The 18,324-nt window shown below is 50.9% G+C and overlaps 1 protein-coding gene and 1 non-coding gene across 2 annotated transcripts; both read left to right on the top strand.

Moving 5' to 3' along the window:
• The first annotated feature begins 5,069 nt into the window (after positions 1 to 5,069).
• On the top strand, positions 5,070 to 17,574 carry PLAUR (plasminogen activator, urokinase receptor). The gene is given in 8 exon segments (XM_024569478.4): positions 5,070 to 5,271; positions 6,758 to 6,868; positions 7,902 to 8,045; positions 13,413 to 13,565; positions 14,555 to 14,689; positions 15,847 to 15,993; positions 17,020 to 17,177; positions 17,179 to 17,574. Coding segments are annotated over 8 exon segments (957 nt in total). The 5' UTR covers positions 5,070 to 5,216; the 3' UTR covers positions 17,233 to 17,574.
• LOC112312970 (U2 spliceosomal RNA) lies at positions 16,406 to 16,596 on the top strand. Its single transcript, XR_002975644.2, has one exon. It is a non-coding gene; the product is annotated as a U2 spliceosomal RNA (small nuclear RNA).
• Positions 17,575 to 18,324: the final 750 nt, after the last annotated feature.

The raw sequence follows: 18,324 nt of genomic DNA, 5'->3' as shown, positions 1-18,324 counted from the left end.
CTTCACTATGAGCTCATCTTAACTAATCGCGTAGGCAACAACCCTATTTCCAAATAAGGTCACATTCTGAGTGCTGAAAGCCAGGACTTTAGCATCTCTCCCTCCTTCTTTCTCCTTCCCTCCCTCCCTCCCTTTCTTTCTTCCTCCTTCCCTCCCTCCCTCCCTCCCTTCCTTCCTTCCTTCAGGAGGCAGGAGCACAGTCCAACCCCCTAACAGGAGCTCTAGCAGCAACCCTTGAATTGCAATGATTATTTCTGCTCTGGTGGAGCTTCAGCTGCAAAGTGCTAGAGGCAAGGAAACCACTCTTTGCACAAACTCTGCAAATTTTTTCTTCTCTGTATCCCCTCTCCTCCCCAAGTCACCCTACCCCATGAAGCCAGAGAGAGGTGTGGCAAAGAGGACTGGTGGAGGAGGGATGGAAACAGGCGGAGGGCTTCTAGCTCCCCATGCGTGCCCCCACCCGCCTTCCCTGCCAGGAACAGCAGCCCTCACCTGGGTGTTTGCTTGGGTCCCAGTCATCCTAGGCAAGTGACTTAACTGGTTGTATTAGCTCCTTATTGTCGTCATAAATGACCACACCTGAGTGGCTTTAAAACAACAGAAATTTATTCTCTTCTAGCACTGGAGGTCAGAAATCTCCCATGAGTCTACAGGGACCAAAAGCAAGGAATCAGCAGGGCAGCACTCCCTCGGCAGGTTCTAGGGGCGCAGTGGTCTCCTTCCTTTCCCAGTAGGGAGAGCGGTACCCCTTGCATTCCTTTGTCTTTGGCCTCTTCCTCCATTTTCGGGACCAGCAGCAAAGCATCTTCTCTCTCTGGCCCTGTTTTCCTCTGCTTCTCTCTACAGTGAACTATCCACCAGCCTTCCCTGTAAGGACACTTGTGATGCATTTAGGGCCCACCTGGATCATCAGGATAATATCCCATCTTAAAACCTTTGATTTAGCCCTGGCTGGTGTGGCTCAGTGGATTGAGTGTTGGCCTGTGAACCAAAGTGTCGCTGGTTGATTCCCAGTCATGGCACATGCCTGGGTTGCGGGCCAAGTCCCTGATGAGGCGCATGCGAGAGACAACCACACATTGATGTTTCTCTCCCTCTCTTTCTCTCTCCTTTCCCCTCTGTCTAAAAATAAATAAATAAAATCTTTTTAAAAATCCACAAAAACCCTTGACTTAATCACACGCCACAGACCCTTTCTTTTCACGTCAGGTAACAGTCACAGGTTCCCGGGTGTAGGATGTGGATATCTTCGGGGCCACATTCAGCTGAACACACCTCTCCAAACCTCCGTGTCCTCGGCTATAAAGTAGGATACTGTAAGGATTCACCAAGGCACACCGAGAAAGCACTCAGTGGCCAGCCTGGCACCAGCACGCAACAAAAGCGTCAGGGAAGAACCTCAGTTTCTCCATCTGGAAAATGGGGGTGGGGGGGGAGGAGAGGGGTATGGACTCCAGGGGTTTCCCAGCTCTTTCACTCCCCAGGGTGGTTCCTCTTCTGTCCACCCCCGGCTTTTGCAAAGGGATTAAGCCAAGACCCTGCGAGGAGCTACACATCAGTGCCGTGGCTAGGCCTGGGGCTGGGGAGGAAATGGCCACGGCATCAGCCCAGGCCAGAGGCGGTCACTTCCTCAGGGCGGCAGCCAGAGGCCGAGAGAGTCCCAGGTGGGCACTCACACACAGTGTCTGTCTCTCTGGGTCTCTACTTTTCTCTCTTGGAAGGCAAGCAGTGTCATTCTCTCTAACTCCCTCTGTCACTCTCTGTCTCTCTGTCTCTGTCTGTCTCTCTCTCCCTCTGTGTCCCTCTGTTTCTCACTGTCTCTGTCCTTGTCTCTCATTTGCTGTTTTGTCATCTCTCTCTCTCCCTCTCTGATTCCGCTGTGCCAGTCCGTCTGTGGTCTCTCCTTTGCTTTCCTGTCCCCTCCCCCCATCTCCCTCTCTCTCTCTCTCTCTCTCTCTCTCTCTCTCTCTCTCTCTCACTGTCCCTCCCTCCTTCTCTGTCTCTCCCTCTCTGTTTCTGCAGGGGCTCTCCTCTCCTCAGTCTGGGAAGTCCCCGAAACCTGCCGGCCTCTCCCAGGACCCAGCAGGCAGGTGGGAGCAGGAGAGGCCCTGGTGAATCACCAGCAGGAAGGACATTCCTGCCGCTTTTTGGGGATTGTGCACGGCCCTGCCCCCTGCCTGCCCTCTCTGCTAACACAGTCACTGGACCTCGCCAGGTGTGTGTCACCTGAGAAACAGAGAGAACAAGTCAGAGAGAGGAGGAAGCAGAGAGATAGCAAATGACAGAGATGGAGAGACATAGAAGAAGAGAGACAAGGACTTGGGGAGACTCTGAGGAGGGGATGGGTGGGGTGTAATATAATTTCCTCATTCTTTAAATGAAAGAGGAAATTGTACTCGGGCATGGTGAGGTCACCCAGCCAGGAAGTGGTGTTTCCAGACCACACAGCTCCGCGTGACCCCCAAACCTGAGCTTTCCTTTCACTGACAGACACGGCCCACCCTCCCCAGACCCCTGTCTCAGCTGGGAAAAGCAAGGAGCAGTGGAGTGAAGCCACCTGCCCGTAACTCAGGAGCAAGTGGTGAGCCAGATCTCAAGCCCACCTAGACTAACACCCCAACTTTCTATCTCCTCTGGCCTCATACACATTCATATCTTATTCAGCCTCCATGCGGACCCCAGGAGGGGCCCCATTTCCCACATGAGCAAACCGAGGCTTGAAAAGGAGGCGATCTGTTGGTTCACCATGTCCCAAGCAGGGAGTGATTGGCGTGATAGCTGATGACCTCAGACTCATGACGTGTCTCCACTCTCTTCCCACCCCACAGAAAGGAACCTGGGGCTGGAGTCTACAGTTGGGCGCGACCACAATACTGATGACAGTCACAGTTTCTCAGTAAGCACCTACCGTGCACCAGGCGCTGTGGCCAGCACCTTGGTGCACCCTCTTCGGTCCCCAGCACACCAGCCCTCAGAAGGGAGCACTTGTTATCTGTCCTTTCCCGATGAGGAGTTTGATGCACAGGAAAGTTAAGTAACCTGCCCAAGGCCACACAGCAAGTGAGTACCTGGAATTTGAACCCTCACACCCCCTGAGTGCCACCCCTTACCCCACACTCCTAATTAGTAGGATATACTGTCTCTTAGGAGAGAGGATTTCTTTAGGACTTTTCTACCTTATTTTTAAATTATTAGCTTAAGGCTTAGATGAATGACTAAGAATAACAATAGTTTCATCATTACTATAGTGGTAGAGGTAGCAACTACTTACTCATTGCCTATTACTCTTTCCCTTCCCAGTTCTGTTCCAGCCACACTGGCCTCTCTGCTATTCCTCGATCATCAGGCACACTCCCACCTCAGGGCCTTTGCACTGGCTGTTTCCTTTCCCTGGAACTCTTCCCAGACTATTTGCCAACTACTTCCCTCACACATTCAGTTTCAGCTCAAATGCCACCTGCTCAGGGAAGCCCTCCTGAATCACCCCCACTAAAACTGACCACACCTACTTGTACCTTGCACCTTCTTCTACCTGGCTTGTTTTTCTCCATTTTATTTATCACTGCCTGACAGCCATAGATTAGATAGCACATATCTACTCCCCGCTGTCACAAGGGAAGGGACTTTGCTTGGTTTCCTGCTGTGACCCAGTCCTGGACCAGTTCCTGGCACTTAGTAAACATTGAAGGAATTTGTAGAGCCCTCCACATGGGCCAGCAATTGTTCAGAAATCTCACCTGCATTAAATTGCTCTGATTGGTCAGAAGCATCCTGAGATGAGGACTACCTTATCTTTTGCATTTTATTTTACTTAAATTTTTTTAATTACTTTATTTATTCATGTTTAGAGAGAGGGGAAGGGAGGGAGAAAGAGAGGGAGAGGAACATCCATGTGTGGTTGCCTCTCACGTGGCCCACATTGGGGACCTGGCCCACAACCCAGGCATGTGCCCTGACTGGGAATCGAACCTTTGGTCCTCAGGCTGGCACTCAATCCACTGAGCTACACCAGCCAGGGCTACTTTTTAAAAAAATTTATTGCCCTGGCCACATAGTTCAGTTGATTAGAGCGTCATCCCAATACACCAGGGTTGTGAGTTCAATCTCCAGCCAGGGCACATAAAAGAATCAACCAATGAATTCATTAAAAAGTGAAACAACAGCCTGGGCTGGGGCAGCTCAGTGGATGATTGTGAGCCTGCGAACCAAAGGGTGGCCAGTTCATTTCCCAGTCAGGGCACATGCCTGGGTTGTGGGCCAGGTCTCCAGTAGGGGGCACTCAAGAGGCAACCACACATGGATGTTTCCCTCCCTCTCTTTCTTCCTCCCTTCCCTTCTTTCTAAAAATAAATAAATAAATAATCTTTAAAAAACAGTGAAACAATAAATCAATGTTTCTCCCTTCCTTCCTCTCTCTCTCTCAAATCAATAAATACAAAACAATTTATTACGAATCTTTACAAACACACAGAAAAGGAGACAGAATGACAGATAAGTTACCTCTATCTAATTGAAACAAATATTTTGCTATGTTGCCTTTCTTTTTTCCTAAATTATATATGAAATGCAGACACCAGTGACATTAACCTCTAAATATTTCAGTGAGCTATAAAAATTAAAAACAATTTTCCCACATAACCGCAAAACCATTGTCATAGAAGCACTATCTACTTTTTGGTTGAAGTGTTTTAAAGTAAATTAGAGACATTATATTATTTCAATCCCAAATATTTCAGCATTCGTTTCTAAATGATAAAGACATTTTCCCACAAAACCACGATACCATTATCCTCCTAACAAAACTAACAAAAATCCCATATCATCTAATAATCAGCCATCAGTTTCTATAAGGACAAATTTTTATCCGAGAAGTGAGGTTCCTGGCTCAAGCTCCCAGAGCAGGAAGAGGACGAACTGGAATTTGCACCCCAGTCTGGGGACAGCTGTGACCGTGGCCACGTGAGTCAGAGCAGAGCCTGCCCCCTACTCCCGGCTGGCCACGCCCTGGTAGAGGAAGTTTGGCCCGCGGGGGGGGGGGGGGGGTGACGTGGGGGAGGAGGTGGGGCGCCCACTCATCTAGGGCTGACTCGCTCTTTCGCAAAACGCCTGGGAGGAGCCCCCGGGACCACAAAACTGTCTCCTTCCCGGGGCCAGACTCTCTGAGTAGGGAGGCCGCGGACAGGAGCCGCTGCGGAACAGAGGAGCCGCTGCCGGACATGGGCGCCCCGCTGCTGCTGCCGCTGCTACTGTTGCTTCAAACCTGCGTTCCAGGTAGAGGCTGGGTTCCAACACCTGCTCTGGGAACTGGGCCCCACGGCGGGGAAGGAAGAAGAGGGGGACTCGGTCTGGTGAGTTGGAGGAGGAGCGGAGTTCAGTCCCCAGCCCCTCCACTCAAATAGTTCTGCTATCTGCAGCCCCCGCACAGCACAGTACCTGGCACCCAGTAGGTACTCAAGAAATCCTAGCTGGGCGGAGGCATCTAACGACAGCCACCATTTAGTGAGCACTGTTTATTCCGGGTCCTCCTCTAAGCTCCTTACTTGCACATTTCCAGCTGGGCGGGCAGAACTTTATTTCAACCCCGTTTCACACAGGAGACTGAGGCACAGAGAGGTTAAGTAACTGGCCCGAGGTCACACAGCCAGTTCTGGAATGAGGGGTATTCTGGTCCCCGCAGGGGCGTCCACTGCTCTCTTCTCTTTGTCGAACCGCCCCCGCCCCCCGCCCCCAGCCCCCAACCCCAACCATTGCGCATTTTACACAAGATCCACAGAGAGTGAGGCGGAGCGTCACGGAGCCCGGGGCTAGGCGCCCAGGTCTGTCCCTCGAGGACCCTCTCACCTCCTTTCCCCCGGAAAACCTAAGGGGAAAGGGTTGACAAAACTAGAGAAAATAGAGAAGGACCCGAGTCAAGGCGGGGTGGGAAGGGGGCGTTGTTTGGGGTTGAGGACTATTTCGGCATTGAATAACCCGGAAAGCTCTCCCGACCGTTGGAGACCAAGAATGAGTAATGACTGCAGAGGACTCCGAATTGGGGGGGAGGCAGGGACCCACAGGGAAGCCCAGTGGTAAGGGAATAGGCCAGGGGTGTCAAACGCATTTTCACTGCGGGCCACATCAGCCTCGCGTTTGCCTTCGAAGGGCAGAAATAATTTTAAGACTGTATCAATGTAAGTACTCCTTAACTGTTAAGGAGTTGAAATAACATTTGGCCCTTTGAAGGCAACCGCAAGGGTGGTGTGGCCCCCAGTGAAAATGAGTTTGAGTTTGACATCCCTGGAATAGGGCCTTGCAGCCAGGCAAGCTTGCGGAGCCAGACCTCGGGGCGGAGCTTGTGGGCGGGGAGAGGACCAGGGGGAGGAGCTAGTGGGCGGGGAGAGGACTGGGGGGAGGAGCTAGTGGGCGGGGAGAACGGGGGGGGAGGAGCTAGTGGGCGGGGAGACGACCGACGGGAGACCACAGTGATAGTTACTAAATAGTTGGGGTTAGAATCTCCGAAGGACTGATGGGCCGGGATAGAACCTTAGGAAAGAGGTGCGGGGACGGGAGCCTGAGCCAGAGATAGACGAGAAGTGCAGCTGGCCCGAACCCGGCGTTGGAGGCCAGGGGCTGGCAGAACGTGGAGCACAAACCTGAGTGCACAGGGCTGGGAGACCTAGTCCTGGTCTTGGGACGTCAGCGGAGGGACAAGAGGCGGGGGATCCTGGAGCAGAGCTATATAATAAACTGTCTGACTGTCTCCTCCGTCTCTCCCTAGCCACCTGGGGCCTGCGGTGCCTGCGGTGTGAGAGGAACGGGCGTTGCCAGGTGGAAGAGTGCACCCCCGGCCAGGCTCTCTGCAGGACCACGGCCATGCGCATATGGGAAAGTAAGCTCCCCCATTCCAGCGCCACAGGGAATGCGAGGGCCCAAGAAACCTTGTTTCACCAGCTATCGGGGGAAATGCAAACAAAAAGACAAAGATACCCTGTTTCACGCTCGCCAGACTGACAAGCATTTAAAAATCTGACAATACTGGTCAGATTTTTGACTCCTGCTTTTAGGAGGCAAACGGTGCATCCACCCCACAGAGCGATTTGGTAATATCTAGTATAGATGAAGATTAGAGTACCCCCTACCGTCAGCGTTTCAACTCCTAGGAATATAGAAACACCAAAGAACCTTGGCCTCACGCGCCTGGGGACACATGTATAAGAAGGATGTTCTTAGCCGTAATGTTTGTGAAATGGAAAATCGGAAACACCCTAAAGTCACTCAGCAGCAGAGGAGAAAACTATGGTGTGATCACATAATGAAATACCACGCAGCAGTTTAAATGAAGAAAGTAGAACCGCGGGTATTAATAGGGATACATCTCAGAAATATGAGGGTGAGAGAAAAAAGCATGTTGCAGAGTATGGTCCCTTTAAATACAAAGTGTAAAACGTGTCAAACAACAGCGCATTTGTACCCTCTGTTGGCTTGGGAAGGGAGCGCTTTCACTGCATCTTTTAAGTTTTGTTTTTTAAAAAATGTCTGAAACAAATGCCAATATTTCATAAAGTTGGGTGACGGATACACAGTATGTATTATATCGTTGTCTGACACTTTTGAGTAAGCTTAAAGCATTTTCCTTTAAAAATCTCTGTGAGAGGTATCTCCCCGCTGAGATCACTAAGCTGGGGGGACAGAGGTAGATGGAACCAGCAAGTCCCAGTGACAGTGTTGTCACTGAGAGAAAGTGGGCTCCCTGTGTGGGGTTCGTGGGGGGTGCAGTTAATGCTAAAAAAGACAGAGTGGGACCCCAGCAAGAGCAGAGGCCTGGCACTCAGCCACAGGAGCGGGTTACCCGGAGGCCAGGAGTATTAGAGGCTGGCTGGGCCCAGGGGAGCCCCGGGCTGACAGAGATGCGTTCCTCACAGTCAGCGAAGAGCTGGAGGTGGTGGAGAAGGGCTGTGCACACCCAGAGAAGACCAACAGGACCATGAGCTATCGGACCGGCATGCAGGTCATCACCCTGACAGAGACCGTGTGTGGGTCCGATTTGTGCAACCGGCCCAACTCTGGTGAGTAGGACAGCCCTTGCCCCGCACGACCCCCCACTTTCCCCACTCAACCCCGCTGTCATCCCAATGCCACCCACAAACTCATCCCCATCCCTTAGCCCTACCCCACCCCGTACGTGTTTGTCTTTATGGGTGCTATGTACAAGACGCAGCACCCGCCCTGAAAGGGCTACGCACACATACAACCACTCAAGAGCTAACGCGGTATCTCACTGATGACTGGTAACTTTTTCCATGGGGCCGGACATGGTTCAGGCAGTAGATGCTAAGGGACCAGGATGCAAAGACCAGAGATACCAGACACTCAAAATTCATAAGGAAGGTCAAAAAGGAGGGGATCGCAGGCTGCGGGGGCTCAGGGAGTTCCCTAAAACAGAATGGTCCTTGCCTTCGGCAGTGAGAAAGAAAGAATGTGAAGAAACCCTCCATAAGCCCTTGTGTTGGGTTTTGTGGCTTTAGGCTCTGGTCAGTTTAAGAAAAAGAAAAGTTCCAATTCCGCCAGTTCCCGCAGGAGAGGAAGGGTGGGGAAGGCATCATCCCTGTCGGAGGTGAGCAGAGATTCTGGCCCTAAGGAGGAAGGAAATCGGTCCGTCACAATGCCGTCAGGAAGCAGAAGCCTGTGTTTGCTCTTGTTCTTCAGCCATCCTGACCTCAAACTTTTATCAGTTAGTGGGAACTAAATCAGATGCTCATTTTCAAGGATGTGACGAGAGAGGACACTGGCTTCCTCGCTCAGTTAGATGTGCTTAAGGAAAGCACTAATAATTGGGTCCAAGTAGTGCTTCTCATAAGGGTAATGTTCAAAATGTTTAATGACACAGGCCAGTGCAGAAGGCATTGGTCAACTGGAGGAGACCTAGGCAGGGCCCCTAGGGCCTGGTGTTACAAGCTGATGGATCCCGGGGACCTGAGGATTCTAAAGAAAAAGTTGGGAGTAGTCGGGGGTCCACCACAGAGCTTGGGGCAGCTGCTGCCAACTCAGTAATTTAATACCTGATGTGCCTCCATCGACCGCATTTCTAATGCCATCTTACCCTGCTTGTGGTGACTAGAATAGTTGGTGAAACCCCACATCCTGTATGTAAGTAATGTTGGGACACAGATGTGGCCAAGACAGCCCTGGGCCCCGCCGCTGTGGAGCTCACGGGCCAGTGGAGGGGGAAGGGTGTGACAGGCCCATCAGGACACAGTAACTGCCAGAGCCATCAGAGCCAGGATGGGAGAAGCCCAGGAAGTGGTGTCAGAACCATAAGGGGGGAAACAGCGGCCAGAGGGGTCACAGCGGTCGCGGGGAAGCCCAGTCCAGAACGGCCAGGGCTGGGATGGGGGAAACAGAGGCCAGAGCGATCGGGGCTGGGATGAGTGAAAGTCGGGGCTGTGGGACCCTCGAGGAGATACTTAACTCAGGTCAGGAAAGGTTTCCTGCAGGAAGCAACAGCTAAGTTGGATTTTGAGGGACGAGTAGGAGACAGACAGTTAAAAAGACAGTAAAAAGGGTTTTCCAGGTAAAGGGAGCAACAGATAGAAAGGCCCAGAGATGGGTAGATGTAGTATGGTGGGAGAAAGGGAGAAATGGGGCTAGACAGCTGGTGAAATTGTCAGGGTCATATTACACGGGGCCTCCTAGGCTGTCGTGAGGAACACAAACTTCATCAGGGGAATGGTGGGAGGTCATGAAAGGGTTTCAAGTAGAGGGTTCCAATCAGATTCATATTTTTAATATATTATTCTGACCTCAGAGTGGCAGAGAGATTGGAGGGATGCAGTGATGAGGGGGTGAGGCGATGAGGGACGCCATGGTGGAGGGAAGGTAGGAAAGGGGAGTTGACCAGCTTGGAGGTGGATGAGTTGTTCAGGTAAAGACGAAGGTGGCCGCATTAGACGGTCAGCCCTGCGGATGGAGAGAAGCGGATGGATTTTGGGACCATTTACCAGCAGATGAGCAAGATTTAGTGGTAGATTAGACGTGGCAGTGGTTTGTAGTTCTGGTCACAATGGAGTTGATTATATAAGACTAAACCCCACCAGTGACAGCCATGAAAACTGGATGGATTATAAACAGTTATTTGAAGTCACTGGAGAGCAGCAGATGAAGAGAGAAAGTTGAAGCACAGAAGTTGAGTTCCACAGACAAGCTGGGGTTTTCCTTGAGTGCACTTTCCAATTTGCTGCTATGGAAGGGAAATTGAACCCAAACAGAAAGAGAGTGTCGCTAGACTGAGAAGACAGAGGTGGTGCCTGGGGCTACCAGAGTGTCTAGAAAATGAGAGGCAAAATCCCCAAGTGCGTGGAACCACAGAAAGGGGAGTCCCCACATCTGCAAATGGCTTCCTTCAGTCACTGGCAAGCTGTACGTGCATCGGGTGAGACTCCAAGAAACTGAGCAGCAAATAGTATCTTGGAAGCTACAGAACTGAGCAAGGATTCCAGCAGGCGCAAGATGCTGGGGAGACCCAAGTTGCCAAGCTGGCAGGAGAGGCCTTGGTAACCATCTCAGGCTTTTCTCTGAGGCCACACCCTTGGAGGAGGGGCAAAACTGAAATACACCAGTCCTAACAACGGGAACTTCCAATCTCCAACAGGAAGAAAACCTACCCTTCTTTGGAAGAGGCTACATCATTCAGAGTCTTTACAAATGTTCATCTGTAATGTCTGGCACCTAATCAGAACTTTCAAGGTAGCCTGAAGAAAATAAAAAGGACCGATTGACCAGAAACCAAGAGAAAAATCCAACAATAGAAACAGACTCATAAGAATTCAGACATTGGAATTATGAGGGAACTTTATGATAGCTATAATGAACATATTCCAAAAAATGGAGGAAAGGATGAGGTTTAGCAGAAATCTGGAATCTGTTTTTTTAAAAAATCAAACAGGACGTATAGAACAGTGACTGAAGTGAAGAACTCATTAGATATGCTTCACAGAGATCAGAAATAGCAGAGCCAAAGGATTAAAGAACTAGAAGACAGGGGGGTCGAAGATCCGGATTGATATCTAGGACTAAGGAGACTGCCAGGTTTCTGGCCTGGAGGACAGGATGGGGCCACCTCAGACATGTGGAATTCAGGAGAAGCGCAGGTCTGGGGAGAGGATGGGGAGTTCCGTTCGCAGCATGTAGAGATTTGGATGTTTGAGGGGTAGCCAGGGGCCTCCAGGAGGCAGTTGGGTATTCAGGTGTGGAGCTCAGAGAGAGAAGTCTTGCCTGGAGAGAGATTTATGAGTCCTCAGCAGGGAGGCAGAGATGAAGCCATGCCAGGAGGTAACATCCTCCCCACGGGAGAGCGTGTGCACGGAGAGAGATGTAAAGGGCCTAGGACAGAACCCTGAGGATCACCCACAATTAGGAGAGCGACACAAGAAGGGTCTCCAGAGGAGACCCGTGGGTGGTGTGAGACCGCTCTTTTGGCCGTGATGGCAATTTATGTTTTCATTTTCGTGGAATTTCATGTGAGAAGACTTGGATTGTTGTTGGCCTTTTAGTTATTTTGCTCTGAGGTGGGGGTGAGATTAGGCCTTTGATGTAATTGATTTGCCTAATTACAGCTGCTGACTTGCCAGTTGCAAGCCTTGGCTGAGATGCCCTCTCGTTTCTCTAAGACCTGGCCCAAACTCAGCTTGGATATCTGCGGTCAGGAAGGGGCGGGCATGCCAAGCTTGGGGACGGTGTGAGCCAAGGCCTGGGCAGTGGAATGACTGGAGAATCCAGGGAAAGGAACTCCTTCACTCCACCTGACCCGAAAGGCCCATGTGAGAAGCAAAGTTATCACAGGTCAATCAAGTGCAGCTTCCATCCGTGAGATGCTTGGGTCGTGAATTAATTATCAATTGCTGCATTACAGATTGCCCCAAAACTTAAAACAAAAGTAAACATGCATTCTTTCGCAAAAGTTTCTGAAGGTCAAGAATCTGGAGTGGCTTAGCGAGAGGGCTCTGCATCTTCCATGTGGTTGTAGTCCAGAGACAGCTGAGCTACAGTCACCTGAAGGCTCCCCGCGTAGCTTCGCCCACGTGGATGACCCGCTCACTTGACTTTGGCAAAGGCCTCCATTCCCTCCACGCGGACCTTGCTGTGGGGCTGCCTGAGTGCCCTCACAGCGTGGCAGTGGCTTCCCCCAGCGCACGTGATCCAAGAGAGAGCTGGGAAAAAGTTGCGATGTCTTTTACAATCTAGCACAGAAATCACATGCCATCATTGCCACTATATCCTTTCGGTTACACCGGTCAGCCCTATTCTTTAATGGAAAGGACTACACAAGGGCATGAATATCAGGAAGCGGGGACCTCTGGGGACTCTCTTGGAGACTGGCTACCACGGGGAACCATAGAAGGGCTTAAGTTATTATTCATTCATTCATTCAATGAATATTTATTCAATATTTTCTCTTGCCCGGGCCTTCTGCTGGGTGGTGTTGGGACCAGACAGCTTTCTCTCTACTTTCCTGGGGCTCAGAGTCCACTGAGGGAAACAAGCCTGTCACCAGACAGGGATGACCCAGAGCGAGCAGGGCTGGGGTTGGAGAGCCCAGAGAGGCACCTGATGCAGCCTAAAAGGTCAAAGAGGGCTTCTTGGGCGAGGTAAAATTGGAGAAGATGATGCCTGGAGAATGAGTAGGAAGGAGATGGAGAAAGTAGGAGGGAGCAAGGCAACAGCAGATGCAAAGGCTAGGTGCATCGGCGTGTATATTTGGGAAGTGTGGGAAGTTGTGTGGAGTAGAGTTCAAGGGGCTAGTGGAGGGAGACGAGGTAGGAGAGGTAGCCAGGACCCAGCCTTTGATGGGCCTTGAATGTCACAATGAGAATTGTGAACTTTATGCCGAGAACACCGGCTTGCCGTGGAAGGGTTTTGAGCAGAGGAGAGACAAGTTCGGAGTTGAGTATTAGAAACATGCTTCTAGGGCAGGGGTCTCAAACTCACTTTCACCGGGGGCCACATCCGCCTGATGGTTGCCTTCAAAGGGCCAGATATAATTTTAGTACTGTATAAATGTAACTGCTCCTTAACAGTTAAGTGATAGCTCGGTGCTACCGCTGGGTAGAAACAAGGTGGAGGGCTGGATTTGGCCTGTGGGCCTTGTGTTTGCCACCTAGAATCTAGGGCCATGTGAGGAGGCACTGGGTCCAGGATGGAAATGGCAAGAATGCAAACCGGGAGGCCAGGGAGGATGCTGGTATTGAAGGAGGTCTGAGTTGGGCCTGGTCATGGGATCGGAAAGGAGGGAATGTGTTCTAGAAAGATTCAGAATGACCAGGGCTTGGTGATTGAAGAGTGAAATAAGGAGGAATTGATGCTGAGGCGAGTCTTCAAGGGAGCTGGGTCTCCAGGACTCTCCCTGTGGACTCACTGACCTGCCCCTCCCCCATCAGGCCGGTCTCCCACCTTTCCCAGAAGCCGGTACCTCGAATGTGTTTCCTGCTCCTCATCAGACCTGAGCTGTGAGAGGGGCTGGGACAAGAGCCTCCAGTGCCGCCACCCTAGGGAACAGTGCCTGGACGTGGTGACCCACTGGAGCCTGGAAGGTGAGCTCTAACCTGCCAGCAACTCCTCCTCCCCCCTTCGACCCGCCCCCAGGCTGCACTTAAATCCCCCACAACAGGGATTTAGGCAAGGTAGAAAGGTAGTTCTCTCACTCACAGAAAGTCCACTGACAGGAAGTCCAGGGCCACAAGGACAGTTCCACAACACCAGGAACCCAGAGGCTTTCTCATTTCCTTTTCTTTTTTAAGAGACTCACTATTTTGTTTTAGTTTTTTATTTTATTAAATTTGTTTTTTTAATCTTCACACAGTGACGCTAGAGAGAAACATTGGTTGGTTGCTTTCTCATACACACCTAGACCAGGGATGGAACACGCAACCATTTGGTCTACTGGTTGGTGCTCCAACCAACTGAGCCACACCCGCCAGGGCTGCTTTCTCATTTCTTACATAGTGCTCCCATTCTCAAGATTGCTTCATAGTCCAAAATAGCTGTCAGAGTTCCAGGCCTCATGTCCAAGTTCCAGGAAGAAGGAAGACAAAAAGAAGGGGCCAAAAGGGGACTCCTCTCCTTTTTAATGGTTATTCTAGAAGTCCCTTAAGCCTTTCTACCTATGCCCTGGCTGGTGTGCCTCAGTGGACTGAGTGCCCACCTGTGAACCAAAGTGTCACCTGTTCGATTCCCAGTCAGGGCACATGCCTGGGTTGCAGGTCAGGTCCCCAGTAGGGGGCGCTTGAAAGGCAGCCACACATTGATGTTTCTCTCCCTCTCTATCACCCTGCCTTCCTCTCTCTAGAAATAAAATCTAAAAAAAAAAACACACAAAAACCTTTCAACTTATATCATATTGGCATCACATTGGCCAGAACTTAACCACGTGACTTTTGGCTAGCTGTATGATTGCCCCAAAGAAAACGAGGTCCTATAACAAAGAGTGAAGCAGAGAATGACGGATGGCTGCCACGATGGGGAAATCCAGTCTCAGCCCTTCATCAACAATCTGACCTCTCTCCTCTGCCCCTCCCCGCAGAGAGTCCAAGGGATGAGCGCCACTCCCGAGGCTGCGGCAACCTTCCCGGCTGCCCAGGCCCCACCGGCTTCCACAACAACCACACTTTCCACTTCTTGCGGTGCTGCAACACCACCAAATGCAATGGGGGCCCAGGTAAGGGGCAGGGGCCCTCAGCGTGAGGTCCGGGGTCCAGGCGGGGAGGTGCTCTCAGGGACATTGCCGCTCTCGCAGGTAAGCCCCTCCTCTCTAGGTCTCCGTTTCCCCCTCTGAAAGCTGGACGTAGCAAGCCCTTCCTCCAAGAAGGATTTTGTGAGAATTCAATGAGTCTAGCAAACCTGCACGGAGACCCACATTTGATGCTTCCTTCATTCTCCTGAATCCTTCCACTGCTCAGCACCCTGGTCTGAGCCACCTTGACCTCCTGCTCAGATGGTTGCAATAACCTCTCCGGTCCCCCTGAGGACCTAGGGCCAATGTCCCACACAGCAGCAAGAGAGATTTTTACAGATGTAAATGAGATCAGGCCACCATCCTTCCTCAAGCACTTTAAGGACTTCCCCTTGCTCTTAGAATAAAATCCAGAGGCCATACTACGTGCCCTATGCAATTCGTCACCTATCTGCCCCGCAGTTTTCACTTCGTTCCTGCAGCTGTCAAACGCCGCCCTGCCTCATGGCCTTTGCACGGGCAGTAGTACCCTCCCCTAGAAGCACGTCTCCCGGAAGAGTTCACCTGGCTGGCTATTTCTCGTTCATCAGGTCCCAGCCTTAAAGTCTTATCCTCAGTGAATCTTACCCTGACCCTCCCCTTCAATATAATCTAGATCCATCACGTTACTGTCTCGATAACTGTCCCACCGGGCTTTCCACAGTGATGGAAGCGTTCTACCTCTTCCACCGTGGGATATGCTCACCACTACCACAAATGGCTATGGAGCACTTGACGTGTGAACGGAATTTTGAATTTTATTTAATTATTAATTAATTTCAATGTAGATACAACCACATGTGGCTAGTGACTACCATATGGGACAGTGTCGCTCTAAATTGTAAGTTCTGTGACGGCAGGGACTATTTCATCTTACCCAGCTGCTTACCCCTTGCCTGGACCGATAGGGACTCACTGGGAGCTGGGATTTCTCCCGCAGGCCCCAGAGAACCCCGCAGAGAGTGCCATTCCAACGTTGACCACAAGGGGGCTTCGTGACATCTCAGGCTGAGAGCTGGGAGTCAGTCAGTGCCAGGAAGGAGAACACCCCTCCCTACACCCCACCCTGTGCTAATTTCGTTGGTCTCTTGTCTTCTCCCAAGTCCTGGGGCTTCAGAACTTGCCATCGAATGGCCTCCAGTGTTACAGCTGTGAGGGGAACAGCACCCATGGATGCTCCTCCGAAGAGACCTCCCTCACCGTCTGCAGAGGCCCCATGAATCAATGTCTGGAAGCCACAGGCACTGATGGTGAGGCCGTTTTGGAGGTCGGAAGGGCGTATTTAATGGGGGGAGGGGGTCTGCAAGGGGTCAACTTCCAGTTTAGCTGGACTTAATTGAGGTGGGTATTCCTATAAGACTTCCTTCAGTTGGGTGCAAATTCTAGTAAGGAATTAGGACTTGTCCATTAGGAATGGATCTTTCGGCCATAGAAACGTGGAATTCTTTGGGGGTGGGACTTCCTGTGGACATCCCTCGCTTCCATCCTGGGACATCCTGGAAAGGCCTCTGTTCCAGTAATTCTCAGACTTTGGGATGCCAAGATTCCTTCACACTCTTAAAAATAATTGTTTATGTCAGTTATATCTATAGATACTGCATTAGATAGTAAAACACACATTTTTATAAGATGTATTTATTAATGTATTTTAAAATAACAATGATCGCTTCTCGGCCTTTTGGCTAAGATCAAGTGTAGTATCTGTTCTTATCAGTTTAATATCTGATACATCCTCTATCTGAGGACAATATATTAAATGGATTTTTGGAATTAGGAGATGGAATAGGAGCTTGCTTCGGCCAGTCCGCATATCGGCCTGGTATTGCAGTACTTCCAGGAACGGAGCACCAAAAACAAATAAATAAATAGAAGAACAATGAAAAACTCATCACATGTGAACATATTTTTATGACAAAAAAACCCACTGTATTTTCCAAAATGAAAAAAATTAACGAGAAGTTTGGCATTGTTCTATAGCTCTGTGAATAAGTCTCTTTACTCTCTGGCTTAACAGAAGACAGCTGGATCTGCTCTCTGCTTCTGCACTCGGCCTGTGCAAGATCACATGCCCTGCTGATCTGGAAGACCCCACTGTACACTTAGGAGAGCAAAAAAGCCAAATGCTGTTTTGGCGTTATCATGAGAATAATGTTGACCTCACAGACCCCCTGCACCACACTTAGAACTTCTACTTTTTCCACCACAAGGTGGCTTGTCGCCCAATGAGAAGCTCAGGCCCGAGAGCTGGGAGCTCACACAGTCTTCTCTCTCCTCAGGGCTGGGGAACCCGTACTACACAGTTAGAGGCTGTGCAACGCCCTCGTGGTGCCAGAACCTCCATGTGGCCGAAGCCTACAGACTGACCCATCTCAACGTCTCGTGCTGTACTGGAAACGGCTGTAATCACCCAAATCGGGATAGGCAGCCCCGCATGGGGGGTGCCCCCCGGCCCGGCCCTGCCCACTTCAGCCTCAGTGTCACCCTACTGATGACCACGAGACTATGGGGAGGCACTCTCCTCTGGACCTGACCCCGCACTCTCCCTGCCCTGGCTGGATCCAGGGGGCCCCTTTGCCCTTCTCTCAGCTCCCAGTCCTGCAGATTTGCTGTGTGACTTCAGGCCAGTGTACTGTTCCCCCTGGGCCTCAGTTTCCCCAGCTGTGAAACGACCTGTCTCACAGAATGATGGGAACCAGAGGAGAAAAGCCGGACAAAGGCTGCGGGCCAGCAGAAGAGTTCTTATTATTACTAATATTGCCGCCGCTATTGTTGTTATTATTATTTGTTTTATTTAATATTTTATACTTATATAAAGTTCATTTTTATATCAATGAGCAGGGCCAGATCTGCCCTGGTCCATAGTGTCTGTCTTTCGAAGGATGCATGGGGGGGCACCCGTCCTCAGGCTCCTGGAATTGGGGGTCACATGGTAGGACCCAGGTGTTTGAGGCCCCCACCTGGGAGCCGTCCTGTGTGGGCTTCCACCCTAAGTCACTATTATTTATTTCTGAGCTACCCCACATCTATTTCTGAGCTCCAAATGCAATCTTCTGACTCACCTACCTAAGCACTAACCTTCCAGTCTCTTCTCCCAAACTCCAAAGGTCAAGGCCGCTTTGTTGATCTGTGGAGACATGCCTGCATTTCCTGCAGACTCTGAGCCTGGAGATGTGGGGAGATGACCTGCCTGCCCGAACTCCCTGGATGCACTGCAGTGAGGAGCAAGGACAGGACTACGTTTCCCCTGATACTCTGGGGCCAGGAGCTAAAGGCTGGGCCCCCTTTCCTAGGATTCCCTCAGACTGCCCAACAAAAACACAGAACTACCATTTCAGTGGCTCTCTTGGAGCACAATATTGAACAGGTCACATTTTGCAGGGTTCGCTGAAGCAAACCCATAGGGACAGAAGTACATGGGGCCCTATGGCAAATGAAGAAAAAGATAAGTCAATCTCTGTCGCATTTGTGGCGAGGTGAGGGGCAGGGTTTCTTTTGAGGAGCCACCTCAAAACACACGTCACCACCTGTCACTGTGGCAGCTGAACACAACGGGGTCTGTGTCTCTACCTCCGGAACACGAG

This window comes from Desmodus rotundus, chromosome 12 (genome assembly GCF_022682495.2).
Source record: "Desmodus rotundus isolate HL8 chromosome 12, HLdesRot8A.1, whole genome shotgun sequence".
Taxonomy (NCBI): Eukaryota; Metazoa; Chordata; class Mammalia; order Chiroptera; family Phyllostomidae; genus Desmodus; species Desmodus rotundus.
The sequence above is the reverse complement of the archived record's forward strand: the minus strand, read 5'-3'. Positions and strand labels throughout refer to the sequence as shown.